At 48.6% G+C, this 27,938-nt stretch overlaps 1 protein-coding gene across 1 annotated transcript; it reads right to left on the bottom strand.

The window, feature by feature from the left end:
• Window positions 1–359: 359 nt before the first annotated feature.
• On the bottom strand, window positions 360–27,938 carry LOC144500336 (golgin subfamily A member 7B-like). Its single transcript, XM_078223077.1, has 5 exons — window positions 27,852–27,938; window positions 20,110–20,235; window positions 14,886–15,038; window positions 5,540–5,641; window positions 360–3,052 (listed from the first exon to the last, which is right to left on the bottom strand). The coding sequence occupies exons 1-5, from the start codon at window positions 27,858–27,860 to the stop codon at window positions 2,966–2,968; spliced, it is 477 nt and encodes a 158-aa protein (XP_078079203.1). The 5' UTR covers window positions 27,861–27,938; the 3' UTR covers window positions 360–2,965.

Here is a 27,938-nt window from a genome sequence, read left to right as displayed (position 1 = left end):
AAGGGAGAGAGGGGCAGGGGGGCTAAGGGAGAGAGGGGGAGGGGGGTAAGGGAGAGGGGGGTAAGGGAGAGAGGGGGAGGAGGTAAGGGAGAAGGGGGTAAGGGAGAGAGGAGGAGGAGGAAGAGGGAGAAACAGAAAGCAGAGAGAAGAGGTAGAGCAAGGGGGGCAAGGGAGAATGGGAGAAAGGGAGCGATCACAAGAGATAGAAAAAGGTGGGAGAGGGCAGAAGACATGGTTGATTGATTGAGGGGACCGAGTGAATGGGTAGCATCCCATGATACAGATGGGACAAGGGCTGGAGGCCTGGTGGATGCAGTCACAGAGATATCGATTGATAAAAAATGGTCAGAGAGAGAGTATCAAAAACACCACAAGCTCAATCAGCTGTGTCACGCAGACAGCGTTACTAACCCATGTGGTTTATTCATTACATTTTACAGTACAGGACCACAGCGCATGCTGATTACATGATACAAGGTAAGAGGAACAAGCAGCTTTAATCTGTGACCGACAAACATAGAGATTATATTGGTGACCTTAATATTACAGGAGAGCCTTGCCAATAAGTTATTGGGCACTGCGCACATTCTCTCTGCACTATTTTAACAGAGTGTCTTTCAAAATCACAAGGTATCTGGGCAGGATAAAAAACTGTTCCCTCTCGTGAAAGGATCGAGAACACAGGGGACGCAGATTTAAAGTAAATGCAAAAACAGGAAAAGTGAGATGAGAGAAAGCTTGTTCATGCAGTGAGTAGGCATGGTCTGGAAAGCGCTGAGAGTGTGGTAGAGTCAGCATCAACTAAATTATTCAAAAAAGGAACAGGACTGATAATTGAAAAGTTAGAATGTGCGTGGTTACGGGGAGAAGGCCGGAGAATGGCACTCCTCAGTTGCTCCTTCAGAGAGCCAGTGCAAACACGATGGGCCGAATGGCCTCCTTCAGAGCTGCAACAAACGATTCTGTGATACGTTAAGTGTCAGTATTCTAACAGTGTACGTGCTAATTCACAGCATTGGGCAACAGACAGTGCAACTTAGCCCAGGTTTAATATTTACAAGAAGCAAGGAACACTTTGCATGTTTAAGTTAATACAGCTTACTCTTCTGACATAAGACAGAGGACTTTTCACATGCACCAGTCAGAACCATTTTTCTCATACATTCTCAGGATGTAGGCTCTGGAAGATCCAATCCCTAACTGCCCCTGGAGAAGGGAAGTGGTGAGCCGCCGCCTTGAATCACTGCAGTCCACGTTGTGTAGGTACATCCACAGTGCTGTTAGGGAGGGTGTTCCAGGACTTTGACCCAGTGACAGTGAAGGAAGGCGACATATTTCTAAGTCAGGATGTTGAGTGGCACCTGCTGCCCTTGTCCCTCTAGATGGCCGCAGGTTTGGAAGGTGCTGTCAATGGAACTTTGGTGAGTTCCTGCAGTGCATTTTGTAGATGGTACATACTGCTGCCACCGTGCGTCGGTGGCAGAGGGGGTGAACGTTTGTGGATGGGGTAGCAATCGAGCGGCCTGCTTAGTCTTGGATGGTGTCAGGCTTCTTGAGTGTTGTTGGAGCTGCACCCATCCAGGCAAGTGGGGAATATCCCATCACACTCCTGGCTTGTGCCTTATAGATGGTGGACAGAGTTTGGAGGGTCAGGAGGTGAGGTACTCAATTGCTCTTGGAGTCACAGTGTTTATATCGACAGTCCAGCAAAACACAGATGAGGGCCTGACCAATGGGTAACTGCCAGTCCGTACGAACCTCCACACTGAACAACATACTTACCAAACTAAACTACCGGAGGTGAAGTTAAGGGTGAAGTTAAGGTACGATTGACATTTGGTGATGTCCATGCTTTCCGGGAGACACCAGATATATTAAATGGAAGATTTTTTGGCCAATCTTGCTCTTCTCTCTCCATTGAGAAATACTCCCAGTCAACGCCACCAATTGAGAGTTTTTCAGGAGTGTCTCCTTAACTCTCACTCACCCTATAATAACTGTCCAGCCGTGTGTAAATAAGGCAGAGGCTAAACCACCACAACTTTGTATTTATATACGGCCTTTAATGTGGTAAACTTCACAGGGAGCTTCACAGGAAGGACGGGCAAGGATAATTTGACATGGGACCAAAGAAGGAGATGTTTGGACACAGAAGCTTGGTCAGAACAGTAGGCCTTAAGGAGCATCTTGAGGAAAAGTGGGATGTCGGGAGGCAAAGAGGGTTGTGGAGGGAATCCTGAATTCAAGGTTGAAGGCTCTGCCATCAAAGGTGGAGACCTGGATACAGCACATTTCGCAGACCAGTGGCATAGATCCAGTGAGAGGTGGTGAGTGGGAGGTTATGGGAGGGCCAGTGGCACAGTGGTTAGCACTGCTGCCTCACAGCCCCAGGGACCCGGGTTTGATTCCTGGCTTGGGTCACTGTCTGTGCGGAGTTTGCACGTTCTCCCCGTGTCTGCGTGGGTTCCCTCCGGGTGCTCCGGTTTCCTCCCACAGTCCAAAGATGTGCTGGTTAGGTTCAATGGTCATGGTAAATGAACCCTAGTGTCAGGGGGATTAGCAGGGTGAATATGTGGGGCTACAGGGGATAGGGCCTGGGTGGGATTGTGGTCGGTGCAGACTCGATGGGCCGAATGGCCTCCTTCTGCACTGCAGGGATTGTATCATTCTATTCTATGATTACTTACATTACAAACATTCGGAATACAGGGTCATCTCCAACACTGCGTCCTGGGTGAAATCAGTTTCTCGTTCTACAGGATGGTGTCCATAATCTTTGTTCACTTGCCTGGTGTCCTTGTTCCTTCCTGTAAAAACCGACAGCGAGAGCTCGTGATGTAGAATCGCTTTCAGATACAATAAAGTCATTAAATGTCGTTATTGCAAAAGAAATGGTTGTTTTTTTGTTTGTTGTAGAGAGAGGAATCGAGCTGGAGTGTGGTGGAGGCCGGTGCATCCTCCACCGTCACCCCCTGCTGCAACTGCTGCTACTGCTACTGCCACTGCTACTGCTCCCACTGCTGCACCGGTCCTCATAGATCGCAATCTCAATCTGCACAGAACAGGGTGAAGGAAAGCAGGACCGCACTGGCGGACAACTCGAGAAGGCTGCCAACAACCGCGTGGGATCCCTGGCTTTATTAGCCAGGAGGAGGCCATAAGACATATGGTCCATAAGGAGGAGATTACAGAAACAAGGGAATTATGCGGTCGACACCCTGCTAACCCCCCCCCCCCCCCCCCCCGACACTAAGGGACAATTTAACGCGGCCAATCAACCTAACCCGCACATCTTTGGACTGTGGGAGGAATCCGGAGCTCCCGGAGGAAACCCGCGCAGACACGGGGAGAACGTGCAGACTCCGCACAGACGGTCACCCGAGGCCGGAATTGAACCTGGGACCCTATCGCTGTGAGGCAGCAGTGCTAACCACTGTGCCGCTTCTGCACTATAGGGATTGTTAGTGAACAGTGGCTGCAACGCTGTGACTGCGCTGATCTCCAACATCCTCTACAGCAGATTTCCGTTTCTGGTGGCGCAGTGGTTAGCACTGCTGCCTCTCAGCGTCAGGGACGTGGGTTCAATTCCAGCCTCGGGTCACTGTCTGTGCGGAGTCTGCACGTTCTCCCCGTGTCTGCGTGGGTTTCCTCGGGGTGCTCTGCTTTTCAGTCTAAACATGTGTGGGTTAGGTGAATTGGCCATGCTAAATTGCCCCCTTAGTGCCCAAACTACAAACGGTTGTGAAGGAAGCCCAGTCCATCACGCAAACCAGCCTCCCCATCCATTGACTCCATCTACACTTCCCAGAAAAGCAGATGAGGGAGAAAGTACAGAAGCCAACGCTGATGAGAAGTTAGGTCAGGTGTTCTAAACTGAGGGTCACTACAGCAGGGGGGGGTCCTGGGGAAAGATTTTGGGGTTGCGAGTTCCGAGGCAGCAATGGTGGCCATTGCGCTGGGACTGGGTTTTGATAGCTGGTGGAGGTGGCCTAATTGGCTGTTCTCCGAGGCCTGATCATTGCTGCTACCACAGCCTTTGATAAGGTGGACCTTTGCATTTTTCCTCAGGGTAAACCCAACACTCTTAACACCACCCACCGCACTCACAGTGGCCTAGCGGTATTGTCACTGGACTAGTAATCCAGAGACAGAAAACTCTTCAAATCTGACAGCAGATTTAGAGAGAGAACAGAGTTAACAATTCAAGTCTCCCCATCAGAGCTAGAGAAAACTGGATGAGATTTATACTGTTCCTGGGCGGAAGGATGGAGCAGTAGGGGCTGGATGGAGCAGTAGGGGCTGGATGGAGGCAGTAGGGGCTGGATGGAGGCAGTAGGGGCTGGATGGAGGCAGTAGGGGCTGGATGGAGCAGTAGGGGCTGGATGGAGGCAGTAGGGGCTGGATGGAGGCAGTAGGGGCTGGATGGAGGCAGTAGGGGCTGGATGGAGGCAGTAGGGGCTGGATGGAGGCAGTAGGGGCTGGATGGAGGCAGTAGGGGCTGGATGGAGGCAGTAGGGGCTGGATGGAGGCAGTAGGGGCTGGATGGAGGCAGTAGGGGCTGGATGGAGGCAGTAGGGGCTGGATGGAGGCAGTAGGGGCTGGATGGAGGCAGTAGGGGCTGGATGGAGGCAGTAGGGGCTGGATGGAGGCAGTAGGGGCTGGATGGAGGCAGTAGGGGCTGGATGGAGGCTCGGGAGAGACTGACAAGGATGCCGTGGACAAAAAGACTAAGGGAATGTAAATGGTGGTGATCATGGCTAAGAAAGGTGCTAATAGCGGCCATTAAGAGGTCATTAGGATCATTAGGGAGGGGATTGTCCAGTAGTATTTGCGCTAGACTACTCATCCGGAAACTCAGCTAATGTTCTGGGGACCTGGGTTCGAATCCCACCACGGCATTTGGTGAAATTTGAATTCGATAAAAAATATCTGGAATTAAGAATCTACTGATGACCATGAAATCATTGTCGATCGTTGGAAAAACCCATCTGATTCACTAATGCCCTTTAGGGAAGGAAATCTGCTGGCCTTACCCGGTCTGGCCTACATGTGACTCCAGAGCCACAGCAATGTGCTTGACTCTCAACTGCCCTCTAAAATGCCTCGCAAGCCACTCAGTTCAAGGGCAACTAGGGATGGGCAATAAATGCTGGCCAGCCAGCCAGCCACGCCCACGTCCCACAAATGGATAAATAAATAGTGTTAATGGCAGGACAAAGGTCAGCAGTGTGACTAAAGACAGCCTGAAACAGTTAACCGATGGCCCCAGTGGGGTGGGTGTCTGACCCATCTCCCATACCTCCACCCTCACCCCTTCCACTCCCTCCCAGAACCAGGCACTAAGATGGGGTCACGTCGGAAAAGAAGTTTGGGAAGCACTGGGTTCGATGAGGCACAATGGAGCATAAATACCAGCATTGACTGGTTGCGCTGAACTTTAAACTCAATATATTGATCCACATTCCCGTCTGCTGAGGCTGCCTCAGGAACTGAACTTGCCCCACAGAGTCAGACACAAAATAAATCTCTGAAAGGATACAACTCGCAGCCCCCGCTCAATGGGATCTGTCACCAACAACCCTCGGGGGGCGTAGATTTTCTCATTCTGTTCCTGAATGTATTTAGAAATCTTCTTCAAAACCTAGGAGAAAACACACAACAAAGAAGCAAATGTGCAGTATCTCGAGATATACGAGGGCAGTTACTCAAACTCCAGTTGTCAGTGGACCCCTCTGGAGCTAACGGAGATCCACAGCGGCAGTTAAAAGTACAGTAAAGCCAGAGTTTCAAGCCTGCATGTAGGACAGAATCTGAGGCAACGTGAGAAAACATTCTTTGCGCGATACATGTTGTGATCTGGGAGGGGATGCCTGGAAGCAAACTCAATTATAACTTGCAAAGCGGAATTGGATATGTATTTGAAGAGCTGACATCTGCAGGGTTGTGGGGGAAGAGCGGGGAAGTGGAACTAACTGTTAGCTCTGGCAGATGGACAACAGATCGACTTTGCTTTGGAACGTGGGCAGTGCTGGAAGGCTGCTCGGAGCTGAGAGGCTGCAGTGGGCACCATTAGAAAGATGAACTGAAAATGAACCAAGTGCTTTCTTCATTCAGAACGACCTTCTGAGTACCAGACTATTCCACAAGTCTTGTCTTTTCCAGCAACCTGTAAGGCTTTTAAAACTCAAAGCGTCAACTGAGCGACAGGACTTGTTTTAGAAAGTTTAATGCCACTTACGCACGGATACTTTGATTTGATTTGATTTATTATTGTCACATGTATTAACATACAGTGAAAAGTATTGTTTCTCGCGTGCTATACAAAGCATACCATTCATAGAGAAGGAAACTAGAGAGTGCAGAATATAGTGTTACAGTCATAGCTAGGGTGTAGAGAAAGATCAACTTAATGCGAGGTAAGTCCATTCAAAAGTCTGACAGCAGCAGGGAAGAAGCTGTTCTTGAGTCGGTTGGTATGTGACCTCAGACTTTTGTATCTTTTTCCCGACGGAAGAAGGTGGAAGAGGGAATGTCCGGGGTGCGTGGGGTCCTTAATTATGCTGGCTGCTTTGCCGAGGCAGTGGGAAGTGTAGGCAAAGTCAATGGATGGGAGGCTGGTTTGCGTGATGGATTGGGCTACATTCACGATCTTTTGTAGTTCCTTGCGGTCTTGGGCAGAGCAGGAGCCCATACCAAGCTGTGATACAACCAGAATGTTTTCTATGGTGTATCTGTAAAGGTTGGTGAGAGTCGTAGCACACATGCCAAATTTCTTTAGTCTTCTGAGAAAGTAGAGGCATTGGTGGGCTTTCTTAACTATAGCGTCGGTATTGGGGGATCAGGACAGGTTGTTGGTGATTTGGGCGCCGAAAGACTTGAAGCTCTCGACCATTTCTACTTCATCCCCGTTGATGTAGACAGGGGCATGTTCTCCTTTATGCTTCCTGAAGTCGATGACTATCTCCTTCGATTTGTTGACATTGAGGGAGAGATTATTGTCATCGCGCCAGTTCACCAAATTCTCTGTCGCATTCCTGTACTTGGTTCATTTCATCTCCTCCTTTCCAGACACCCGTGTTCTGTTCTTGGTACACTTGGTGTAAGCCAGTGTTTTAATCGGAAGTTCTGTTGTACCACCATATCCCCCAGCGATGCTTGTTGACCTACACTGACGCCCGGCCAAGCAACACCTCGATTTTCAATTTCTCATCCTCGTTTTCAAGTCCCTCCATGGCCTCACTACTCCCTATCTCTGCCAACTCCCCCAGCTCACAACCCTCCGAGATATCTGTGCTCCTCCAATTCTGACCTCTTGAGCATCCCCCAATTTAATCACTCTGTGATTGGAGGCCGTGCCTTCAACTGCCTTGACCCTGAACTCTGGAATTCTTTTGGAATTCCCTCCCGAAACCTTTCTGCCTCTCCACTTAGTTTTTGTCCTTTACCATAAGACCATAAGACATGGGAGCAGAATTAGGCCCATGAACTGAAAATGAACCAAGTGCTTTCTTCATTCAGAACGACCTTCTGAGTACCAGACTATTCCACAAGTCTTGTCTTTTCCAGCAACCTGTAAGGCTTTTAAAACTCAAAGCGTCAACTGAGCGACAGGACTTGTTTTAGAAAGTTTAATGCCACTTACGCACGGATACTTTGATTTGCTCCGCCATTCAATCATGGCTGATATTTTTCTCATCCCCATTCTCCTGCCTTTTCCCCATAACCCCTGATCCCCTTATTAATCAAGAACCTATCTATCTCTGTCTTAAAGACACTCAATGACCTGGTCTCCACAGCCTTCTGCGGCAAAGAGATTCACAGTTTCACTACTCTCTGGCTGAAGAAATTCCTCCTCATCTCTGTTTTAAAGGATCGTCCCTTTAGCCTGAGGTTGTGCCCTCTGGTTCTAGTTTTTCCTACTAGTGGAAACATTCTCCTCACGTCAACTCTATCCAGGTCTCGCGGTATCCTGCAAGTTTCAATAAAATTCCCCCTTATCCTTCTAAACTCCAACGAGTACAGACCCAGAGTCCTTAACCGTTCCTCATAGGACAAGCTTTACGTTGCTCCCTGAAACCTACCACTTTGACCAGATTTATGGCCATCTGACCCAACATCTCTTTCTGAGGCCCGGTGTCAGATTTAGTTTAATGATGCTCCAAAAAAGCACCTTGGATCATTTTATTCCAATTGAGGTGCTGTAGAAATATGAGGCTGTTATTCGGGAAGTTTGGGATTCGATCCTTGGCTCGGATCTCTCCGGTAAGACAAACCAATCACTCACAAATGCAGCAAAGCAAGGTCGAACCACAAAACCTTCCAACCGAACAGGGAACCATTGGGAAAGCAGAGAGATGTGTGCAGCCTGGGGCACAGAACAAAAAGAGGTGTGGTTCCATTTATAACACGGTAATTATCATTCTGCATTAATTGTACGGCAACCATTCATCATTGGTTGCACAGAGGTTATCTTCCAGGAAAATATTATGACAACTTGGTTGCTGAACAGTTGTGATTTTGGTAACTAAAGCATTGGAAAGAAGAAAAATGAAATTATATGACTTTAATCGGGGAGCAGTCATGACTACACAATACCGTAAGCATTTTAGCACGGTGGTAAGCACTGCAGCCTCACAGCGTCAGGGACTCAAGTTCGATTCCGATCTTGGGTGACTGTCTGTGTGGAGTCTGCACTTCTCCCGTGTCTGCATGGGTTTCCTCCAGGTGCTCCGGTTTCCTCCCACACTCAAAAGATGTGCAGATTTGGGGGAATTGGCCATGCTAAATTGCCCCTAGTGTCCCACGATATGTAGGTTAGGGGGGTTAATGGGGATAAATAAGTGAGGCTACGGGGATAGGTCCTGGGTGGGTCAATGCAGACTCAATGGGCCGAATGGCCTCCTTCTGCACTGTAGGGATTCCTGGTGAGATTCCTGGTAAATAAACTGTTTCAAAACTTCATCTGATTCTGGGTCTAATACAATAACTTGCATTTATTTCCCATCCGGGCGGCACGGTAGCACAGTGGTTAGCACTGCTGCTTCACAGCTCCAGGGACCTGGGTTCGATTCCCGGCTTGGGTCACTGTCTGTGTGGAGTTTGCGTTCTCTCCTCGTCTCTGCGTGGGTTTCCTCCGGGTGCTCCGGTTTCCTCCCACACTCCAAAGATGTGCGGGTTAGGTGTATTGGCCAGGCTAAGTTGCCCCTTAGTGTCCCACTAAGACAAGAGTTCTCGGAGGTTTGCAGGGCTGGAGGAGGTTACAGAGATTGTTCAAGTTTATTAGTCACAAGTAAGCTTACATTTACACTGCAATCAAGTTACTGTGAAAATCCCCTAGTCGCCACACTCCGGCGCGTGTGTGGGTGCACTGAGGGAGAATTTAGCATGGCCAATGCACCCTAACCAGCACGTCTTACAGACTGTGGAAGGAAACCGGAGCATCTGGAGGAAACCCACGCAGACATGGGGAGAACGTGCAGACTACGCACAGACTGTGACCCCCAAGGAATCGAACCCTGGTACCTGGCGCTGTGAGGCCAGCAATGCTAACCACTGTGTCACCATAGGCAAGAGTGTGGATGCATCGAGGGATTTGAGCACAAGGAATGAGGTTTTTAAATGAGGGACGTTGATGGACAGGGAGCAAACGTAGACTTTAATAATGGGAACAAAGAACAAAGAACTTTACAGCACAGGAACAGGCCCTTCGGCCCTCCAAGCCTGTGCCGATCACATTGTCCTTTCTAGACCAACTGCTTATATCCCTCTATTCCCCACCTGTTTATGAATCTATCCAGGTAAGTCTTAAATGTCGCTAATGTAACTGCATCAACCACCTCACTTGGCAGCGCATTCCAGGCCCCCAACACCCTCTGTGGAGAAAACCTTCCCCGCACATCTCCACTGAACCTTTCCCCCCTTACCTTGAACTTGTGCCCCCTTGTAATTGTCATTCCTGTCCTGGGAAAAAGCTTCCAACTGTTCACTTTATCTATACCCCTCACAATTTTATACACTTCTACCAGGTCTCCCCTCAGCCTCCATCTTTCCAGGGAGAACAATCCCAGTTTATTCAATCTCTTGGCTAATACCCTCCATACCAGGCAACATCCTGGTAAACCTTTTCTGTGCTCTCTCCAAAGCCTCCGCATCCTTCTGGTAGTGTGGTGACCAGAATGGGACACATTATTCCAAATGTGGCCTAACCAACGGTTTATACAACTGTAACATAATTTACCAACTTTTATATTCGATGCCCCGTCCGATGAAGACAAGCCTGCCATATGCTTTCTTCAACATCTTTTCCACCTGTGCTGCCACTTTCCAAGATCTGTGGACCTGCATGCCCAGAGCTCTCTGTGTGTCTTCTCACTGGGTGTAACCAAAATGGAAAACCTATTCGTGAAACACTCAACCGATGGGACAAAGTACTGTGTCCATTCCGGAGTTTAATAGCTCATTCATTTTTTTATATTCTATCATGGGGTATGGGTGCCACTGGCTGGGCCACCATTTATTGCCCACCCCTAATTGCCCCTTGAGAAGGTGTTGGTGAACCACCTTCTTGAACCGCTGCAGTCCATGTGGTGTAGGTACACCCACAGTGCTGTTAGGGAGGGAGCTCCAGGATTTTGACCCAGCGACACTGAAGGAAACTTTGCTAAAATAAAATGGAATTGTTCTAAACCCTTGGCAATGTAACATTTCAATGATATCCATCGTATGAGAAGCAAAACCACATCTTAGTTCCCCTTTAATTTTTCAGCCTCTTGGCCAAGCCCTCCCCGACTGATCCATATCACACTTGGCTTCATCCTGGAATTAAAACCTTACTTTTCAAAATAAGGGGAATAAAAGACAAGGGAGTTCTCAGGTAGACTGTCTGGCTCATCAACAATGGCCATCTGTTTTCTGGAGAAAGCTGAGAGGCTGGAAAGGAGATCAAATGATCTACTTTACACCCACGGCCACAGCTTTGAGTAGGCCTCAATGTGCCAACAGGCCTTCTCCAGTGACTCTTCATTAAAGTATCTGAAACAGTTCCAAGGATATCATCAATGAGGAGCCATTCAGCTGTGACCACCAGGTAGCACAAGTTTCTGTAGTGTCTGATTTCCTGCAATAGCACTCTCCATTTAATCAGGTCAGGCCATCTCCAATGACCTGTCATGAAGGATTCTGGTGACCATAAGATACCAAGCAGTCGCAGGTGGGTATCAGTCATCACCTGCCTGCGTGTGCCTCTAGGTCTTCCCCCTCTGTCGTACGCCACCGTCAGCTGAGAACGCAAGGTTCACGGCTGTTTTCCTGTGTCGTACAGTAACCCCTCCTGGATGGGAAGTACCTCCGTCACTGTCTCCTTGGGAGACGTGTGGAAGAAAGGACACAAGGAAATGTTTAACTCTCCCTCCACCTCGGCCCAAGGTAGGGTCAGAACCTGATGCCAGGGATCAAAGGTGCGACCCCAGTCCAGTTCTAACGCAGTACAGTTACACCAATGAGTTGGGGTGGCACAGTGGTTAGCACTGCTGACTCACAGCGCCAGGGACCCGGGTTTGATTCCTGACTTGGGTCACTGTCTGTACGGAGTCTGCACATTCGCCCCGTGTCTGCGTGGGTTTCCTCCGGGTGCCTCAGTTTCCTCCCACAGTCCAAAGATGTGTGGGTTAGGTGGATTGGCCATGATAAATTGCCCCTTAGTGTCAGGGGGACGAGCTCGGGTAAATGCATGGGGTTATGGGGATAAGGCCTGGGTGGGACTGTGGTCAGTGCAGACTCAATGGGCCGAATGGCCTCCTTCTGCACTGTAGGATTCTATGACACTAGTTTCCCAATAACAATCTACTCCAAACAATGGAGAAGCGGTTTGTGTAAATGAGGTATCGGTCAGTCAGGAATAGCTTGGCTACCAGGCAACTAAACTACCGTGTCTGAACCAAGGGCATTCCAGATACCTCAGGTATGGGCATCAGATGTGCTTTTATTTCAGGTATCCTTGTGTTCAAAAATCATAGAATCCCTACAGTGCAGGAGAGGCCATTTGGCCCATTGAGTCTGCGCCGACTCCCTGATAGAGTATCTTACCACAGCCCTCTCCCCGCCCTATCCCTGTAACCCCACAAATTTCCCACGGTGAATTCACCTAATCTAGGGACATCTTGGGACACTAAGGGTGGAATTTTCCCATTCCACCCACCATGGGAATCATAGAGGGCAGGACACGGACCATGCAAAGATCTGTTGACCCTGGGGCAGGATTATCCGGTCTTGGGGTGAGCGAAGCCAGAATATCCCACCGAAGGGGCAATTTAGCATGGCCAATCCACCTAACCTACACGCTTTACGTCAGCAATCCCACTGAATAAACATGCGACCCCAGAGATAGAGAGGTTTCGCTGGCCCGGGGGATGCTGGGTATAAAGTTCACCATTCCACAAAGGCTGTTTCACTGACAAATCTCAGTGTTGCCTCACACTGATCAGTGTACAGTGACCTGGTAACTGTTCTGTAAACGGAGAAATTCAGCTACAAGGGGGAATGCCAGCGATCCCGACTCAAATCAAAGTTAAAGATACAGGACTAAGGTGCAAACGATATACTGAAGGCTGTGCTAAGTGCGTCGCTTGCCATTTTCCAGTGTTTGAGGGTGCCTCTTGAAGCTTTACCATGCCAGATATTTAACCCTCTCAATAACTGCTCATTCCCCTTTGCAAATGTCACTTCACATCGATCCTAAACTGGAAGCAGCAGGAATATTTGTGTTCTTCAAGATTCTCCGTTTGGTAAATTTTGTGTTTAAATTGCAGTGCTCTGGGGAAGGAAAACGAGATTAATTGGATTGCGCTTTCAAGGAGTAGGGGCAGGCACGATGGGCTGAACGACCTTCCTCTGCGCTCTTAAAAGGCTATGATTCTATGAAGGGACACTAATCCCGGGAACAGAAAGCCCTTCCCAATCTGGAAGGCCAGTGCCAGCGCTAAGGAATTGCAAGTAGTTTGCAGCACAGCAGAACGCAGAGCTCTGCACTGTTCCCAAAATACCTCAACCCACACCTCGAGAGACATGCCTACAGCCTGTCTGCATCAAACTGGCGACGCTAGCTTTACTTAGAACTCAATAAAGACTGGTTGATAATTGAGTCCGACAACCAACAGAGGAGACTGAACAGGGCCGCTTGAAAGGGTAGCATCTAACACAAAAACCACTACGCAAACCAGCCTCCCATCCATTGACACTGGCTACACTTCCCGCTGCCTCGGAAAAGCAGCCAAGATAATTAAGGATCCCATGTGTCCCGGACATTCTCCTTTCAACCTTCTTCCATCAGGAAAAGATACTAAAGTCTGAGGATACGTACCAACCGACTCAAGCTTCTTCCCTGCTGCCATCAGACTTTTGAATGGACCTAAATAAAAGCAAATTACTGCAGACGCTGGAATCTGAAACCAAAAGAGAAAACGCTGGAAAATCTCAGCGGGTCTGGCAGCATCTGGAAGGAGAGAAAAGAGCTGACGTTTCGAGTCCAGATGACCCTTTGTCAAAGCTTTGGGCTCGAAACGTCAGCTCTTTTTTCTCTCCTTACAGATGCTGCCAGACCTGCTGAGATCTTCCAGCGTTTTCTCTTTTGGGTTTGAATGGACCTACCTTGCATTAAGTTGATCTTTCTCTACACCCTAGCTATGACTGTAACACTACACTCTGCACTCGCTCCTTTCCTTCTCTATGAACGGTATGCTTTGGCTGTATAGCGCGCAAAAAACAATACATTTCACTGTATGTTAATACATGTGACAATAATAAATCAAATCAAATCAAAACAGTCCTGATTCATGATTGCCACAACTAACAGGCGTTGGGATGTTATGTTACAAATGTACTAGACATTGGTAAGGCCACTGAATATTGCATACAATTTTGGTCACCCTACTATAGGAAGGATGTGATTAAATTAGAAAGGGAGCAAAAAAGATTTACAAGGATGTTACCGGGACTGAAAGGTTCAAATTATAAGGAGAGGCTGGATCTGCTGGAACTTTTTTCCCGGGAGCGTAGGAGGATGAAGGGTGACCTTATGGAGGTTTATAAAATGATGAGGGACGTAGATAGCGTGAATAGCCAAGGTCTTTTTCCCCAGGATAGGAGAGTCCAAAATTAGAAACTTATAAGAAACTTATAAAATTCTAACAGGGTTAGACAGGGTAGATTCAGACAGAATGTTCCCGATGGTGGGGGTAGTCCAGAACTAGGGGGTCATAGTTTGAGGATAAGGGGTAAACCTTTTAGAACTGAGGTGAGGAGAAATTTCTTCACTCAGAGATGGTGAGTGTGTGGAATTCACTGCCACAGAAAGTAGTTGAGGCCAAAACGTTGAGTGATTTCAAGAAGAAATTAGATATAGCTCTTGGGGCTTAAGGGATCAAGGGACATGGGAAGAAGGGGGAATCAGGATATTGAATTCGATGATCAGCCATGATCATAATGAATGGCGGAGCAGGCTCGAAGGGCCGAATGGCCTCCTCCTGCTTCTAGTTTCTGTGTTGAGTGCATAGGTTTAAGGTGAGAGGGGAAAGATTTAAAAGGGACCTGAGGGGCAACTTTTTCACACAGAGGATGGTGCGTGTGTGGAACGAGCTGCCAGAGGAGGTGGTAGAGGCAGATACAATTACAATGTTTAAAAGACATTTGGGCAGGTACATGGATAGGAAAGGTTTAGAGGGATAGGGGCCAAATGCAGGCAAATGGGACTAGTTCAGTTTAGGAAACCTGGTGGGCATGGACAAGTTGGGCCGAAGGGCCTGTTTCCATGCTGTAAATCTCTGTGACTCTGTGTAGCAGCTTAGCTGCAATCTCTGAGGAAAATCAAATGGAAACTTCTCCTCTGATACCTTTTCATATCGAGTCTCCATGCAGATGAAGATGACATAGGCAGTAACACACGCCAAACAGCCTTCGAAGTAGGATGTTCCTCCAATTTTCTCTGCTTCAGCGTAGTAATTGTTTAAGGTCTTTACGGTTTCTTCAAAGTAGTGTCTTTCAACCTGGAAGGTAGAGAAATGGAAACCGATGGTTTGGAGGCCTCAGTAAAACATTTCCACAGTCTCCTTGTACGAGCACTTCCCACCGTTCGGAGAACGAGACGGAGGGTCCACTCTTCACCCACTCCCAGGATCAGCAGGAGTTGTGCAATATCTCTGCCCCATTTCACCCTCTGACCTGTTGCTTACAAAGGACAACTGACCTTCAGTGGCAGTCACCGTGAGCAAGGTCTGGATCTCAACCTCTGCAGCAGAAAACACCCGCTACGGACAGCTCTGAAACATCACCCTAACCTGAGGGGACACATTATTACTGAGTGAAAACCTGAGGATTTCTCTCAGTGACAGAGAGGAAGCTCTGCCTTAAAGTAAAGTAAAATTAAAGTTTATTTATTAGTCACAAGTAGGCTTAGATTCACACTGTAGTGAAGTTACTGTGAAAATCCCCTAGTCACCACACTCCTGTTCGGGTACACGGAGGGAGAACTTAACATGGCTAATCAACCTAAACCGCACATCTTTGGACTGTGGGAGGAAACCGGAGCACCCGGAGGAAACCCACGCAGACACGAGGAGAATGTGCAAACCCACACAGACAGTGACCCAAGCCGGGAATCGAACCCGGGTCCCTGGTGCTGTGAGGCAGCAGTGCTAATCACTGTGCCGCCCCACAAGAGCTTGGTCCTAAGACCCCATATCTATTGGTGAAAGAGGAGATAGCTGGCGAAGCTTTTCACTGTGCACTCATCAGGACAAATTCAAGAATGCCAAATTTCAAAGGAAGCAACTATTTATACTGCCCAGAAAAAAGGGTGCTGGTTGATTGGCACATCGACATTGATTGTCGAAGCGTTGCTATGGAGAATACACCAGGGAACTATTGTCCCCCTACACTACTGTTCAATTCAGAAAAGGTCCAATGCCTGGACATGTTTAAAAGCAAATTACTGCGGATGCTGGAATCTGAAACCAAAAGAGAAAATGCTGGAAAATCTCAGCAGGTCTGGCAGCATCTGTAAGGAGAGAAAAGAGCTGACGTTTCGAGTCCAGATGACCCTTTGTCAAAGCTAAAAGACAGAGAAAGTGGGAGATATTTATACTGCAGGGGGAGGGAATGAAAGATGAGTCATAGCCACAAAAAACAAGGGGGAAGACTGCTAATGGCAGCCCACAGAGAGAGGAAAGGGTGAATGGCCAAACGGCAGAGAAGCTAAAACGAGAAGGTAAGCTGTGACAGATGAAGATGTTGGGGCGGGAGGGGGAGGGGGGTGGGGGGAGGGAAATGGATGGGACAGAGGTAAAATTTAGAAAAGGGGACCTGTTTGTTTGGTGGAGATGCCGGCGTTGGACTGGGGTGGGCACAGTAAGAAGTCTCACGACACCAGGTTAAAGTCCAACAGGTTTATTTGGAATCATCAGTGCTCCGGAAGCTCGTGATTCCAAATAAACCTGTTGGACTTTAACCTGGTGTCGTGAGACTTCTTACTGTGTTCTTTCTGGTTTAGAGAGGACAGGTCTCCGGGCATGAAGATATGTAGCTTCTTTTATTAGCATCTCAGGTTTTATTATTAGTTCACTGACAGGATTTATTGCCCATACATAATTGCCCCTGAAGAAGCTGGCCTTCCTGAATACAGCTGGGTGGCTTGCTAGGCCATCGCTGTGGGTCTGGAGTCGCAAAACCATTGGAGTGGGTAAGGAGAACAGATTCCCCTCCCCACAGGCCATTTGCAGGGGTTTTTCAACAATCCAGTAGTTTTGTCATCACGATTATTCATTCTCTAATCCAAATTTATTTCATGGACTGAATTTAGATTGCCCCGGCTGTTCTGGTGGGATTTGGACTAATGTCTTCACCTGAGCGTTAGATTCCCAGTCCCTTAACAAGACCACTAGGCTGAGGTTCCCAATTTTTTATCTCTATTCTTTCATGGGATGTGGGCATCGCTGGCTGGGCCACCATTTGTTGCCCAGCTCCAATTGCCCTTGAACTGAGTGGTTCACTGGGCCAGTTCAGAGGGTATTTAAGAGTCATCCACATTGCTGTGGATCTGGAGTCACATGTAGGCCACACCAGGTAAGAATGGTAGATAAGTTTAAAGTTTATTTATTAGTCACAAGTAAGGTTTACATTAACACTGCAATGAAGTTACTAGGAAAATCCCCTCGTTGCCACACTCTGGCGCCTGTTCGGGTTACACTGAGGGAGAATTTAGCACGGCCAGTACACCTAACCAGCACGTCTTTCGGACTGTGGGGGGAAACCGGAGCACCCAGAGGAAACCCACGCAGACACGGGGAGAATGTGCAGACTCCACACAGACACTGACCCAAGCCAGGAATCGAACCCAGGTCACTGGCGCTGTAAGGCAGCAGTGCTAACCACTGTGCCACCGTGCCACCCTCCTTCGCTAAAGGACATTAGTGAACCAGATCGGTTTTGTCCAACAATCGAAAATGGTTTCATGGTCACTTGTACCAAGACTAGCTTTTCAATTCCAGATTTATTCATAAAATCCCTACAGTGCAGAAGGAGGCCATTCTGCCCATCAAGTCCGCACTGCCTCTCCGACAGAGTATTTTTCCCAAGCCTCTTTCACAGACCTTTCCCTGTAACTTAGCCCATTTATTCCGCTAATTCCCCCCAAACCTGCATATCTTGGGACACGAAGGAACAGTTTACCAAAAGACAAAATGCTGGAAAATCTCAGCAGGTCTGGCAGCATCTGTAAGGAGAGAAAAGAGCTGACGTTTCAAGTCCAGATGACCCTTTGTCAAAGGAACAATTTAGCATGGCCAATCCACTGAACCTACACATCTTTGGACTTATGGGAGGGAACCCACGCAGAGATGGGGAGAATGTACAGACTCCGCACAGACAGTCACTCAAGGCCGGAATCAAACCTGGGTCCCTGGCGCTATGAGGCAGCAACGTTAACCAATATGCCACCCCATTGTGGGGTTTGAACCCATGCCCACAGAGCATTCGCCTGGGTCTCTGGATTACTAGTCCAGTGACGTTACCTCTACACCACCATCTCCGCTCAACATGTAGAAAGACAAGAACTTACAGGACAGGGAACCATTTCGCTCATTTCATATTTGCGCGTAGTTTTGTTACTGCACCTGTAATCTACTCACCTACTTTACAGCCTTTGAGCCAAGGGAAATCAGCCATGAATCCTGCCTGCCAATGCTAGTATTTAAAACAAAAATATCTGCAGCAAGTAAACTGTGCTGCAAATCTAGGACTTTTATAACAAGCCTCAAGCTTGTTAACGCTGAATAATGAGCAACAAACAAACTGTTTTTCTAAAAGCTTCTTTCTTTAGGTTAGTGCCAAGTCTTGGGGATGAGGACCACACACTGAATTAGTGGCAACCGGATGTGAAATTCTCAGTGCCAACTCAAACATCGAGGCCAATTAGTGACCAGAGCGATGATTAAACAGAGGCCGGTTGTAGCAGAACTTGGCAGCAGGACCCAGGACCAGCAAGCCTTTGAAGTTTATGATCTCAATGAGGGATCCATTAGTTTGGTCAGGACTGAGAAAGTCGCAATTAGTCAGTCGGGCCTGTGATTTACTTTCCGTCTGATTAATTCAGAGCCAATGTGCTCTGAACCCCGGAATTGGACAGCCACGCATCACAGATGGCGTGGAAGGAATGCCACTGAAGTGCCAGAGATACCCACCCCCCCTCTCCAAAGGCAGAGGAGTATGGAGTCAATACAAGGCCCACCAGGAGGTGAAGCCCCGTCTCACCTGAAGAGCATGAGAGGGGTGTAATCCCGAAACGGGCAAGTGTGAAGGACCATGAGGGTGAGAGAAAACATGGAGTGGAACACTCAGTGAGGAATAGCGTGAGAAAGTGGGGTTGAAACAAGAATCTGAAGTCAAAGGCATCGAAGTGAGAACATGGGATTGTGAGGTCGTTCAAAGCAAAAAGCCTCTTTGGGTCCAATAGCCTTCCCCCCCCCCCCCGACCCCTTTTCAAAAATGTCGTAAAGTTGTTTTGCTCCCCACATCCGTGTCATTCCCATATTCCCCACACCCCAGGTGCAGGTAACATGTCACCAGGCGGAGTGTGCTCGCCTCTGCTCCCCATTTGGGGTTTGGGGATGCGTGGGGGGTTGGCAGTGGGTGGGGGGTGGGTGGACTTGGGTGAGGGTGGGGGTGTTGAGGGGGGTGGAAGTGGGTGGTGGATGCAGGGGTTTGGGGGTGGGTGGAAGTGGGTGAGGGCATTGGAGGGTTTGGGGGAGGTTGGGGGTGGGTGGAAGTGAGTGGGGGGTGGGGGGGGTGGGGGGAGTTGCGGGGGGGGGGCGGGGGGGGGGGGGGGGGGGGGGGAGTTGGGGCTGGGCATGGGGTTCTCCCACTTATTCCAGGAAGTAAGGTTCTGGACTCTCCCTGTTCTGGTCTCCCCACATCACAGAAACATTTCTTTTTAATTAAAACGTTTCAATTCCTTTCGTTATCTTGAACACCTCAATCAAATCACTGCTTAATCTGACCCGCTCTGACGAAGGGTCATCCAGACTCGAAACGTTGGCTCCATTCTCTCTCCACAGATGCTGCCAGACCTGCTGAGATTTTCCAGCATTTTCTGTTTTTGCTCCACTTCACCTTCCGCGAGCGAGTTCCTGCAATCCCCAATCTGGGCCTTGACACAGGGACCAACTGTGCCCAAATTATTCCAGTGGTAACTCGTTACCTCAGCACAGGCCCGGAATCGGACACAGGAAAATCACTGGGAGTAACCCAGATACAGGGTGGGCGTGTGAAACGGCTGCCCACACGCAGGGTGGTCAGAAATATGTTAACATTCGTTGTTTTCCCCAAACTAGTCAACCTCTGCTCAACATTAAGCTCCTTGGCCCAGTTCTCTGCGCTGACAATTCAGATCTGCCACGGTCACATTAGAAACATAGAAACTAGAAGCAGGCGTAGGCCATTCAGCCCTTCGAACCTGCTCCACCATTCACTATGATCATGGCAGAGCAGGATTGAGGGGCCACATGGCCTGCTATTGTTTTAAGTTCACATTTGCAAAGGAAAGAAATGCCAACATTGAAATACCCGACTCTCCAACTCTGCTGGGAACTTGGTCTGAAACTGGCACAGGATGCCATCCGTGTAGTCTCGCTGGATGAAGACTTTGGTTGCCAACGAGGCGCTTGGCTGTAACTCCTGAAGATTGTGAACCTGGAGGAGAGAGAAGCAAATCAGAGAGTGAAGAGGACGCGGGGCCTACGATCACACCCTCAGATAAATGCTGACAGGTGACGGGGGCGGCACAGTGCTTAGCACTGCTACCCCACAGTGCCAGGGGCCCGGGGTTCAATTCCAGCCTTGGGTCACTGTCTGTGTGGAGTTTGCACGTTCTCCCCGTGTCTGCGTGGGTTTCCTCCGGGTGCTCCGGTTTCCTCCCACACTCCAAAGATGTGCAGGTTAGGTGGATCGGCCATGCTAAATTGCCCCTTAGTGTCAGAGGAATTAACAGGGTAAATACGTGGGGGTTACGGGGATAAGGCCTGGGTGGGACTGTTGTTGGTGCAGACTCGATAGGCTGAATGGCCACCTTCTGCACTGTAGGGATTCTATGATTCTTTTCAATTACCTATAAAAGGGGCCATGCTCCGCAGTGGGCCTGAGATACCAATGGCACATACCAGGGGCCTTGCAAAATTTAGCCTCAAATCTCACCCCCATTCTTCAAGAAGAACATACTTTGCTTCTCCCCTAAAATCTCACAACAGCAAATTTACGTTTTGTATCCTGATGATCTGAAATGTTAACTCTGTTTCTCTCTGTACAGGGGTTGTCTGACCTGCTGACCAGCATTTTCTGTTTCTATTTCAGATTTTCAACCTCTGCGCTATTTTGCTCATCGCTTTTGAAAGGTGGGATGAGAAAAGACTGAACAAGAGAAGCAGAATAAATTCCTCAAGGTGTTCACTGATGTTCACAATGGATAGGACATCATGCCCTCCTCATGCCACCACTTGCCTGGATGGGTGTAGCTCCAACCACACTCAAGAATCTTGACACCATCCAGGACAAAGCAGCCCGCTTGATTGACACCACATCCACAAACATCCACTCCCTCCACCACTGACGCTCAGTAGCAGCAGTGTGTACCATCTACAAGATGCACTGCAGCAATTCACCAAAGATCCTTAGACAGCACCTTCCAAACCCACGACCACTTCCATCTCGAAGGATAAGTGCAGCAGATACATGGGAACACCACCACCTGCAAGTTCCCCTCCAAGCCACTCACCGTCCTGATTTGGAAATATATCGCTGTTCCTTCGCAGTCACTGGATCAAAATCCTGGAATTCCCTCCCTAACAGCATTGTGGGTCAACCCACAGCACATGGACTGCAGCGATTCAAGAAGGCAGCTCATCACCGCCTTCTCAAGGGCAACTCGGTATGGGCCATAAGTGCTGGCCCAGCCAGCGACGCCCATGTCCCTGCACATTCTTCCTGTACAGATGATAATCCAATTCCCTCTTGAATGCCTCAGTTGAACCTGCCTCCACCACACTCTCAAGCAGCATATTCAAGATCTTGACCATTCACTGAGTGAACGGGTTGTTCCTCATGTCTCCCTTGCTCCTTTTGCCAATTACCTAAGAAAGACCACCAATGATTCTACTTTCTCAGAAGAAATTTGCCATGTCAGCTACGACTCTCACCAACTTTTACTGATGCGCCATAGAAAGCATTCTTTCTGGTTGTATCACAGCTTGGTATGGCTCCTGCTCTGCCCAAGGCCGCAAGAAACTACAAAGAGTCGTGCATGAAGCCCAGTCCATCACGCAAATGGACCTCCCACCCATTGACTCTGTCGACACTTCCCGCTGCCTCGGGAAAGCAGCCAGCATAATTAAGGACCTCACGCACCCCGGACATTCTCTCTTCCACCTTCTTCCGTCAGGAAAAGATACAAACGTCTGAGGACACGTACCAACCGACTCAAGAACAGCTTCTTCCCGGCTGCTGTCAGACTTTTGAATGGACCTACCTCGCATTAAGTTGATCTTTCTCCTCACCCTAGCTATGACTGTAACACTACATTCTGCACTCTCTCCTTTCCTTCTCTATGAACGGTATGCTTTGTCTGTATAGTGCGCAAGAACCAATACTTTTCACTGTATGTTAATACAGTGACAATAATAAATCAAATCAAAATCTGAACCCTCCCACCAATGGGAACAGTTTCTCCCTGCCCACTCTTTCTCGAGGCCTCATGATTTTGAACACCTCGATCAAATCTCCTCTTCTCCAAGGAGAACAGTTCCAACACCTCCAATCTACCTATGCAACTGAAACTTCTCATCCCTTGAACCATTCTCCAACACCTTCACATCCTTCCTGAAGTGTAATGCTCAGAACCAGATACAATACTCCAGCTGAAGTCTACTCATGTTTGATTTAGCTCAGTTGGCTGGACAGCTAGTTTGTGATTCAGGAACGATGCCAACAGCGTGGGTTCAATTCCCGTATCAGCTGAGGTTATTCATTTAGCCCCCGCCTTCTCAGCCTTGCCTCTCACCTGTGGTGATCCTCAGGTTAAATCACCACCAGTCAGCTCTCACCCCTCAAAGGCGAGAACAGCCGCTGGAATACTGTGTGCAGTATTGGTCCCCTTATTTGCGGAAGGATATATTGGCCTTGGAGGGAGTGCAGAGAAGGTTCACCAGGTTGATGCCCGAGATGAGGGGTGTTGATTATGAGAAGAGACTGAGCAGATTGGGTTTGTACTCGTTGGAATTTAGAAGGCTGAGGGGGGATCTTATAGAGACCTATAAGATAATGAAGGGGCTGGATAGGGTAGAGGTGGAGAGATTCTTTCCACTTAGAAAGGAAACCAGAACTAGAGGGCACAAAATAAAGGGGGGTCAGTTTAGGACAGAGTTGAGGAGGAACTTCTTCTCTCAGAGGGTGGTGAATCTCTGGAATTCTCTGCCCACTGAAGTGGTGGAGGCTACCTCGTTGAATATGTTTAAATCACGGATAGATGGATTCCTGATCGGTAAGGGAATTAGGGGTTATAGGGATCAGGCGGGTAAGTGGAACTGATCCACTTCAGATCAGCCATGATCTTATTGAATGGCGGGGCAGGCTCGAGGGGCTAGATGGCCTACTCCTGCTCCTATTTCTTATGTTCTTATGTCCTCTGGGACTATGGTGACTATATCTTTATTTTACTTACGTTTCACATTTCTTATATAAAAAAAGTGTGACCAAACTGCCTGAATTTGAACAAAAATCAATAGGAGATGGAACTAATCAGCAGAGGGTACAAATGGTCAGTCACTTCCATACTAAGGTTGTGGGACGGGTTTGTGCGCCAGTTCCTGATGCCCCGGCCTCACACAGCCGGAGGCCAACCCAACATAAACTTGAGGGATTCCTAGGTGCTGACTTGAGCTACAGTTTCTATCACTGGCCTCTGGTCGTGCAAGACATGGCACTTTGTGGGATCTTACTATGCGCAGAATGTCCCCTGCTTTGGCTCGCAAACTCAAATCCATGATTCACTGCGATTTCTTTCTGGACAAAAGGAATAATGAGAACTCATATAAATAGGAATAAACCTTTTCTGGAATATTCCTGCTCACGTGACAGACTGTAAGTCACAGGGCACAGTCACTCACATGACTTCCTGTAAATTTACACAAAGTTTTTTTTTAAAGTTTATTTATTAGTCACAAGTAAAGCTTACATTAACACTGCAACGGAGTTACTGTGAAATTCCCCTAGTCGCCACACTCAGGCGCCTGTTCGGGTCAATGCACCCTAACCAGCACATCTTTCAGACTGTGGGAGGAAACCGGAGCACCCGGAGGAAACTCACGCAGACACGGGGAGAACGTGCAAACTCCGCACAGACAGTAACCCGAGGCCGGGATTGAACCTGGATCCCTGGGTACTGTAATGCAGCAGTGCTAACCACCATGCTGTCCTTGCTGCCTCGGCAAAGCAGCCAGCGCAATTAAGCATCCCACGCACCTCGGACATTCTCTCTTCCACCATCTTCCATCGGGAAAAAGATACAAAAGTCCGAGATCACGTAACAACCGACCCAAGAACCAGCTTCTTCCCTGCTGCTGTCAGACTTTTGAATGAACCTACCTCGCACTAAGTTGATCTTTCTCTACACCCTAGCTATGACTGTAACACTACATTCTGCACTCTCTCCTTTCCTTCTCTATGAATGGTATGCTTTGTCTGTACAGCGTGCAAGAAACAATACTTTTCACTGAATACTAGTACGTGTGACAATAATAAATCAAATCAAAATGCATTATTGTAAAATAAAAATAGCTAAGAGTTAAATATTGCAGATAATTGGAATTAATGAAAAAGACTAACCTTTTCCACAGAGTGTAATGTGAAACTAGTCATCAAATTAAAAACCATCTTCCAATATTTTACCACTGGGTTCTGATTCAAACTGTCTTTAGGCTTCATTTAATTTCTGGAAAATGTCTTGAGACAACTAGATCTCTTCTCAATCTCACCCAATGCAGTAGATTTTTTCCCCATTGTGTGCAGCGTCCTGACTCAGTGGATGACACTCGCCTCTGAGTCAGTCGGTCCTGAGTACAACTATCGCTCCAGAGACCAGAGAACAGAACCTGGGGAGTGCTGCGCTGTTGGCAGCACCCCGTGTCTCAGGGCAGACATTAAACCGAGGCCCGGTCGACCCTTAGAGGGGGACGTATAAGATTCCGCTGAACTCTTTTTATAGAATCATGGATCATAGAATCGTAGAATCCTACAGTGCAGAAGGATGCCATTTGGCCCATCGAGTCTGCACCGTCCATGACCCCACCCAGGCCCATAACCCCATGCATTTATCCTGACTAGTCCCTCTGACAGTAAGGGGCAATTTAGCCCGGCCAATGCACTTAACTCGCCTTTGGACTGTGGGAGGAAACCGGAGCACCCGGAGGAAACCTACGCAGACACAGGGAGAATGTGCAGACTCCACACAGACAGTGACCCAAGCTGGAAATCGAACCCAGGTCCCTGGCGCTGTGAGGCAGCAGTGCTAACCACTGTGCCATCGTGACGCCAGTTTGTAGGAGAGCAAAGAGGATTCTACCCAAAACTCTGGAGCTGCTACTTATCCATCCCAAAACAGATGATCTGGTCATTATTGCATAGGATCATAGAATCCCTGCAGTACAGAAGGAGACCATTCGGCCCATTGAGTCTGTGTCGACAACAATCCCACCCAGGCCCTATCCCCATAACCCCATTTACCCTAGCTAGCCCCCCTGACACAAAGGGGCAATTTAGCATGGCCAATCCACCTAACCCGCACATCTTTGGACTGTGGGGAAGAAACCGGAGCACCCGGAGGAAACCCACGCAGACACGAGGAGAACATGCAAACTCCACACAGACAGTGACCCGAGGCCGGCATTGAACCTGGTTCCTTGAAGCTGTAAGGCAGCAGTGCTAACCACTGCGCTCATTGGTGTTTGTGGGATCTTGCTGCATGCAACTTGGGCTGCCTCATTTCCCAGACCAGAGGCCACACTTCCAGACCATATCATTGGCTGCAGTGCACATTTGGCGCATCCTGAGGTCACAAAGGGGGGCCTTTATAAATAAAAGTTCTTTGTTTTCTTTTTAGCATCTCTTACTCATTCAGCACCAGTTTCCGCGGTGGATCTGGATGGGATGCTCTTTCGGGGAGTCGGTGCTGACTCGATGGGCTGGTGGCTCGCACTGCTGCCAGGGACCCAGGTTCAATTCCGGCCTCGGGTCACTGTCTGTGTGGAGTCTGCACCTTCTCCCCGTCTCTGCGTGGGTTTCCTCGGGGTGCTCCGGTTTCCTCCTACACTCCGGGTTAGGTTGATTGGCCGTGCTAAATTGCCCCTTAGTGTCAGGAGAATTAGCAGGGTAATTTTTTTTATTCATTCGTGAGACATGAGGCTGACTGGCCAGCATTTATTACCCATCTCTAGTTGCCCGAGGGCAGTTTAAAGTCAACCACATTGTTGTGGCTCTGGAGTCACATGTAGGCCAGACCGAGTAAGGACGACAGATTTCCATCCCTAAAGGACATTAGAAACGTAGAAGATAGGAGCAGGATGAGGCCATTTGGCCCTTCGAGCCTGCTCCGCTATTCATCACGATCATGGCTGATCGTCCAACTCAACAGCCTAATCCTGCTTTCTCCCCATAACCTTTGATCCCAATCGCCCCAAGTGCTATATCCAGCCGCCTCTTGAATACATTCAATGTTTTGGCATCAACTACTTCCTGTGGTAATGAATTCCACAGGCTCAACGCTCTTTGGGTGAAGAAATGTCTCCTCATCTCCGTCCTAAGTGGTCTACCCCGAATCCTCAGACTGTGACCCCTGGTTCTGGACTCCCCCCCCCCCATTGGGAACATCTTCCCTGCATCTACCCTGTCTAGTCCTGTTAGAATTTTATAAGTCTCTATGAGATCCCCCCTCATTCATCTGAACTCCAGTTAAAACAATCCTAACCTAGTCAATCTCTCCTCATACATCAGTCCCACCATCCCCGGAATCAGCCTGGTAAACCTTCGCTGTGCTCCCTCGAGAACGAGAACATCCTTCCTCAGAAAAGGAGACCAAAACTGCACACGATACTCCAGGTGTGGCCTCACCAAGAAGTGAACCAAATGGGTTTTTCTGAAAATTGATAATGATTTCACGGCCACCAGATTCTTAATTCCAGATATTTTTTATCGTATTCAAATCCCACCATCTGCCGTGGCAGAATTCGAACCATTGTCATTAGCTGGATTTCTGGATTAATAGACTAGTGATAATACCACTGGGCCATCACTCCTGTGGGGAAACAGGGATAGAGCCTGGGTGGGATTATTCTAAGTGCAGACTCTATGGGGTGGCACAGTGGTTAGCACTGCTGCCTCACAGCGCCAGGGACCTGGGTTCGAATCCCGGCTTGGGTCACTGTCTGTGCGGAGTTTGCACGTTCTCCCTGTGTGGGTTTCCTCCGGTTTCCTCCCACAGTCTGAAAGACGTGCTGGTTAGGTGCATTGACCATGCTAAATTCTCCCTCGGTGTACCCGAACAGGCGCCAGAGTGTGGCGACTAGGGGATTTTCACAGTAACTTCATTGCAGTGTTAATGTAAGCCTTACTTGTGACACTAATAAATAAACTTTCAATAATCCTGACTGGGGCACTCCTTTGGAATCACATGCTCCTGTGAAAGAGTACAAAGGTCATGTTTGTTAGACATATTACAATCACCTTCTGTGTCATTCCTTTGCAAGCAACAGCTATTTTTATTGTGAATGGAAAGAGGGAATGTGTAATTAGTGCTGAGGATGGGTAATTTGCAGCAATAGATCCAGGCCCCGTCAGAATGCATCTGAATGAAAAATAAATCAACGCTTTTTGCTCTGGGAAATCTATGCACGGTTATGCATTCCTTAAATGTGCAAAATCTAAAATGCAATCACAGGGTGGGGTCTGCGGTCAATTTTAGTTTGCACTGGACTGTCCACACAGGCCGCAGACAAAAAAGGACAAGAATGAGATTATTGCCCGTTACATGAGATCTTGGCGCCGGCTGCATTTGCAGCCATGCAATGGGTGGGGATGTCCGGGTTGCTATCCTTGTGGGAGGTGTCTCTTCCCCCCCTTACCCAATTGCAAAGTGAATCTGGGCTCCGGGGTGTTGGATTGAGGGGAATGCACCGAGGGGGTGTTGCATTGAGAAGAATGCACCGAGTGGGGGGTTGCATTGAAGGGAATGCACCGGCTGTCAATAAGCAGAAAGGCTTCCTTACCTCGGCCATCTCCGCAGCGCGATGCCCGGGGCCCGGCGGCCGCTTCCTGCTCGTCCCGGCTGATTGACAGGCCCCAGATTCCAGGGG

This window comes from Mustelus asterias, chromosome 11 (assembly GCF_964213995.1).
Source record: "Mustelus asterias chromosome 11, sMusAst1.hap1.1, whole genome shotgun sequence".
In the NCBI taxonomy this organism is placed as follows: Eukaryota; Metazoa; Chordata; class Chondrichthyes; order Carcharhiniformes; family Triakidae; genus Mustelus; species Mustelus asterias.
This window is presented reverse-complemented; position numbering and strand designations above follow the sequence as displayed.

What these genes read in the sequence shown, in the direction of transcription:
- LOC144500336 (XM_078223077.1), bottom strand. An exon ending in CAGCAGAGTTGGAGAGTCGG is followed by an intron (nt 15,039 to 20,109) that starts GTATTTCAATGT and finishes TCTACCTTCCAG; the next exon opens with GTTGAAAGACACTACTTTGA. An exon ending in TTGAGCGGGGGCTGCGAGTT is followed by an intron (nt 3,053 to 5,539) that starts GTATCCTTTCAG and finishes TGTTCTGTGCAG; the next exon opens with ATTGAGATTGCGATCTATGA.